Raw genomic sequence first — 6005 nt, forward strand, 5'->3', positions numbered from 1 at the left:
TTTCTCTGTGTTCCAGGTCTTGCCTGAAATTTAGAAGCCCCTTTGTTCCCCTTCCTTTCTGGTGCTATCAGTGGTGGTGATCACTGGGAAGAAAAGCCCGCTTCCACTGACCATGGAGAACACTCAGCATCTCTGCTTGATTGTGACAAGGGCAGTTTTTGGATGGATCATGAAATGCTTCTAAAGTAGCCAAGAGTTAACTCTCCTAACTTTTTTATATAATAAGCATGTTACCATCAAGGTAACTTACCCAGTGGAATCAACTACTAGTGGAATCACATTATTTATACATGTAACTTATGCAAATTTAGCTTTACTAAAACACAATAAGAAAGTGCATGAGTGAGAGGGAAAAATAATACTTTAAATAGCGCATGTTTAACCATCCTTTTCAGGCAGTGGATAAAATCAAATCTGAAACAGTCAATTCATGTTGGTGAAAGTTACCAAAAGAATGTGAGGATGATTTTAAAGGTGATTGTTCAGGTGGCCAGGCAAGTGGGTTGGAGAGCTTCTTTGACATTTACAAGGCTTATTGAAGGTTGTTGAGAAGCTATACTTGAGTTAGAGGAACTGACAAAATCTTTTATAAAGAATGACATGAGGAGAACAAATTGAAATTTTTGTAAATTTACTTAAGTGTTCAAAGGAGCGAAACATCTGGTTAAATTTCTGAGTGTTCTTTATGGATTTTCAGTGGTTATTTTTTACCATACGCTATTACCTCTTTACAACTTGTCGCCTAAGTATGATGCTACCCCACCCACCAAATGTACCAATTTAGTTTGATAGTGTAAATTGGGTAAGACAATGGGTAATTTCATTAAGAAGCCAGTTCTTGGCTGATAATTCCATTATTTTTAAAATGTGGCATGATCTTCTTTCTCATAGTAGAAGAAGTCTTTGAATTTAAAATCTAGATTCTATAATAAAATGACTGTTTCTTGACCATCCTAGTAATTTGTGCCATCTACACCATTTTACTTTGTTGCTGCTAGGGTCTTTTTCCACCCATATCTATAGCTTAGACAGTTACTACCTTGGGATTGTTAAAAAATAATAATAATAATAATTGGCTGGGTGCCTGGGTGGCTCAGTTGGTTAAGCAACTGCCTTCGGCTCAGGTCATGATCCTGGAGTCCCGGGATCGAGTCCCACATCGGGCTCCCTGCTTAGCAGGGAGTCTGCTTCTCCCTCTGACTCTCTTCCCTCTCGTGCTCTGTCTCTCATTCTCTCTCTCTCAAATAAATAAATAAAATCTTTAAAAAATAATAATAATTGGCTAAATTATTATTTAAACAGATACTGTTTTATTTGTACCAAATATGTGAAGTACATTTTTCTTTTATGATCATACAGGTGAACATGATTAAAGATGATGGGACAGTTATTCATTTCAACAATCCCAAAGTCCAAGCTTCCCTTTCTGCTAACACCTTTGCAATTACTGGTCATGCAGAAGCCAAACCAATCACAGAAATGCTTCCTGGAATATTAAGTCAGCTTGGTGCTGACAGTTTAACAAGTCTTAGGAAGTTAGCTGAACAGTTCCCTCGGCAAGGTAGGTATTTCAGTTTAGTATCTTTCCTTCTCCACTGTAATCTAAAGAACCTAATGATTTAAAAGGTGTCCCATTTTATGCTGGAAGGATTTATTTGTATGTAAATTTTACTTTTAAAAATGTTGCTCATATGCTTCATAAATTTTTTAATTTGTTTCTTTAAAAACTGTGCAATGTAGCATATAGAATATATAGATACATTCTGGTAATAATAGAGTTGAGAGCTAACTACCTAAAAGATTTACCGACCACGTTTTACAGACAGTATTCAATACTCACTTCTGAATAATGACAAGAAGAAGATATTGTTGTTAGAGAACTGTATTTTTGTTTAATATTGTTGATTGAACTATAGGCATGGCAACTGTAAGTTCTGAATTTCCACAATAGCCCTGGTTTCAAATGTGTCTTCTCACCCCCAAAAATCAAAGAGCCTTTTACATCAGTGCCCATACTACATAGCTGGATACTTTCTTACACCAGAAGAGATGGAAAGTCTTGAATATTTATTTTTGATTTCAAGCATATGGAATTTGTAGAATAAATTAACTATAATGTCTTTTTATTCCAGCTCATCAGAATTATTTCATTTTCCAAATCTTACCTTCACTGCCCATTGAAACTTCCAGCTATATTTAGTGTATACCTAATGAAGTTAAAGTGTTATTGATTTTAGTGTTAAGTAAAAAATATGGTATTAGATCAGACAATCTTTGGCTTTTTCTGAACAACTATGTAAGATTTAGACAGGAGAAAAGAATGAACATTATAAGTGTTCTGTAAAGGCCTTTGTTCTCAAGAACTAATATTAAAATAAACGTTTTGTAGTGTTGGATAGCAAAGCACCAAAACCAGAAGACATTGATGAAGAGGATGATGATGTTCCAGGTAAGTGACATTTCTTTAGCTCTAAGATTTTTAGCAGCCTGTTTATCTCATTTAATTCATTGTATAATGACTTTTAATTTTTGTTGATGGTGAGTTCATGAATTTAAATTGATTCACAATAATATGGATACAATCTAATGAAAAAGAATGAAAGTCCTCCCATTTAGAACTTAGAAATTATCACACAAAGCTCTGCTGCCTGCATTTGTTAAATTAGAATCACTGTGATTTTAAATTTGCATAGTTATTGTTAAAACATTTCCGTGGGAATTGTGATTGACATATGAAAATACTGTTCACCTTAGTTTGCACAGACAAAAAAAAGACTAACATTTCCTTAGGATTACTGTTTTAAAAGCAGATAAATGAAGCATTATTAGTGAAATGCCACCAGTTCATTTCTGCTTCTTGTCCTGTAGGTTTTTAGTCAAATTCTAATAGCCACAATTTGGTTTTTATTAGGGTTAGAAGTTAGGAATTTCATTTACCTCTTTTTCTTTTTTTATATCTTTAACTCATTTACTTTTTTTTTCCAGATCTCGTAGAAAATTTTGATGAGGCATCAAAGAATGAAGCTAACTAAAAATTTTTCTGGAGTTTGGAAGCTGGCATGGACTAGATTTAACAAATCAGCTATGTGGTTCCAAAGTTTTACAGACATGGAGAACATCAACTGTTACTAGTTCAGTAATATAAATATTTTGTATATTAATAATGCTGTTTGTTCAGCATTTTTCGGTCATTTGATTTTGCATTTTGCACTTCCTCCCAGGATCTATTCTTTCGGTCAAAATACGAAGTATTGGTGCAGTTTGAGGGTGTTTTGGTGTTTGATTCTCAGTTTTCTGTTTTGTTTTTTCGTTGGGGTATTTTTGGTGTGTGTATGTGTATGTATGTGTGTGGGTATGTGTGTATACAGCGGAGAGCAAATTGGAAAACAGTTCTATTTATCCTCCTTCTTCCCCCAGTAGAAAATAAAACAAATCTTTACATTTGTTATTTTTAATTTTTTTCTAATGCACAGAATTAATGAGAAGTGAGTATCTTGGATTTCAGATCTGAGGAGATTTTACCCTTGGAAGTTTGGTTTTAATTTGCTTTGTTAACATATTTTTTTATACATTTCTCTGGGTTTAAAATGTCTTGAGATATTTTGCCACCAGCTCCATGTTGGCATAGGGGTAGCATATCTTTGGTGCATTTGCCTTAGATTCACTTACCTAGTCAGACCCAGAAAATTTTCTTCTAGCTTTCTTCCTAAATGCCCTTTTCCCTCTCCTTTTGGTCTCCCAGTGTCCTGGTCAGCCTTTGGTAATGCTTTTCCTCATCTTCTACCTAGCCTGAGAAAGATGTTCTCCATATAGAGTTAAGTGAGTGCCTAATCCCTCTTTTGGTAAGACAGTTTTCCCTCATCTTGAGGAACAACAGCTCCATCTTCAATTTTTTATTTCCCCCTTGACTCTATAGTTTGGTAGATTTCAAACTGGAATAGCTAGCATGTGTTTGCTAAATAATTTTATGCCAGCCTTATCCTGTATACTAGCTGTTCTTAATAGCAGGTACAAAAATGCCTGTTTTCAGCAAGGTTAAAATTAGGAGTGTCCTTTTGAGTCAGAAAAAGATAGGCCATAGACTCATTCCCCAGCACAAATGGTCATTCTTTGAAATGGTACTGGCTCCAGGAGGATTTCTTCAATCACTCTCCTACTCTTGGTCTTGAACCTACCTCTGGATTGGATCTTACTGTTGTAGCTGCTCACAGCATCCTCCTGCATGCTTAGAGTAATGCTTTTGGGGGAACACTAGTAAAATACAGTATTTATTTTTTTCACCTCCTTTCAGAGGACTTGGAGGTAAGTTGCATTCATTAATTCAAGTTTCCCTCTTGCTGTCTGATGATAAAAGCTTGCATTTTGCTATATCAGCATTTGTTACCGCCAATATTTAAGGATAAGATTTAGAAAATCTATCATTTCCTGGCCCACCAGCAAACTAACTATGGCTTAACCTTGCAGCATATCTACTTTTCTTTCAAGCTAGATATCTTTATTTGATATCTAAAGTGCAAGACCAACAACATATCAAGAGATCTGTAGACAAGAAGGCAAAGCTCTTGTATTTTTTTCATCCAGACACTTCAATTTATTTTATAAATTTGTTCATTTTTCCTGTTCTGTTTTATATAATATATGGACTTAACTACAAAATAAAGTAACAGTAATAAAATAACAAAAGAGGATAATATTTCCTCTTGTGCTTCTCTTATTATTGTCTACAGAATTTCCATCTTTTGTATTTCCTCTCTACTCCCCAACCCCAGATGAATTTCAGCCCAGTCATTATTTGAAATAATGTTTCATCCATTGTTAGGTTAATAGCTCTAAATGATCCACATAGTCCAGAATTCTTTGCCTCTGACTGTCCCTGATGGGCACATTGTGGGACAGAGAGAGTTATGGAGACTTCCAAGTGATTAAGGACATATAGGAGATAGTATAGCAAATGAAAAAAGAGCACTCATCTGGAAATCAGGATACTTGGATCCTGGTCCAGGCTTGGCATTAACTATGTGAGCTGGGAAGGTCACCTAACTACTCTGAAGTTCATCATCAGACAAGTAAGATGTTTCTAAAGCTTAATATTTTTTCTGCTCCTGTAGTTCGGTGAATCTCATTTCTGAAAATTCTCAAGGAACTGATTTTATATATTTCCAGAAATGCCTGTTTTTATCAAGACCCATAAAGCTTTTTTGTATGTATATACTCTTTACTCTTTTTCCTTTTTGATCACATTGTAACTACTCACCCAGAGGAGCTCTGGTCAGTATTTCCTTTTATCCTATGGACAACAACTCTTAATGGCTGGCTTCCTTTGGGTGCAATGAGCCAATACTCTTTTTTGTCTTGTATTTTCATACCTTCCCCTTTCCTGGACAAAGCATACTGAGATCTTGACTCAATCCAAAGAAGTGTTCCTGCCTTCAGAGTGAGCAAGCATGAATAAGAGTATGAATGAAACTTTGTAAATAGTGTTCTTGGCATAAATATTACACAACTTTTTAATATAAGATGTAGTTACTAAATGTATACTTTCTACGAAGATCATGTATTTATTGCCAAGATAACTATAGAATAAGCATTTTCTGGGAAAATTCACCTTAAAATTTGGGAATAATTCAAGAAATGTCTGTACAAAATTGATTCATGGTCTTAGTTTTTGTGATTAGTCCTTTCCATTCATGTGAAGGTCCTCATTTATCTGTCTTGGGGAGGCCCAAAGTAAATAGTTGGGACCCTATACTTGTTTTATCCTACTCTTCCTATTAAGTAATGGTTTAAGAATTGGGGCGCCTGGGTGGCTCTGTCGGTTAAGCGTCTGCCTTTGGCTCAGGTCATGATCCCAGGGGCCTGGGATCGAGTCCCACGTTGGGTTCCTTGCTCAATCAATGGGAGCCTGCTTCTCCCTCTGCCTGCCGCTCCCCCTGCTTGTGCTCTCTGACAAATAAAATCTTAAAAAAAAAAAAAAAGAATACATCAAGCACTTTGATTTGTTGTTA

The 6005-nt window shown here is 35.4% G+C and overlaps 1 protein-coding gene across 3 annotated transcripts in view; it reads left to right on the forward strand.

The window, feature by feature from the left end:
• Positions 1 to 5650, forward strand: part of BTF3L4 (basic transcription factor 3 like 4) — a 35013-nt gene extending 29363 nt beyond the window's left edge. For all 3 annotated transcript variants that reach the window (XM_027598544.2, XM_027598549.2, XM_027598535.2), the window contains exons 4-6: positions 1360 to 1561; positions 2390 to 2449; positions 2986 to 5650. In XM_027598544.2, coding sequence (XP_027454345.1) covers positions 1360 to 1561; positions 2390 to 2449; positions 2986 to 3032 — 309 coding nt within the window. In that variant the 3' untranslated portion in view covers positions 3033 to 5650. The remainder of the gene's footprint in view (positions 1 to 1359; positions 1562 to 2389; positions 2450 to 2985) is intronic.
• The last annotated feature ends 355 nt before the right edge of the window (positions 5651 to 6005 follow it).

The sequence above is a fragment of the Zalophus californianus genome, chromosome 4 (genome assembly GCF_009762305.2).
Source record: "Zalophus californianus isolate mZalCal1 chromosome 4, mZalCal1.pri.v2, whole genome shotgun sequence".
NCBI lineage: Eukaryota > Metazoa > Chordata > Mammalia > Carnivora > Otariidae > Zalophus > Zalophus californianus.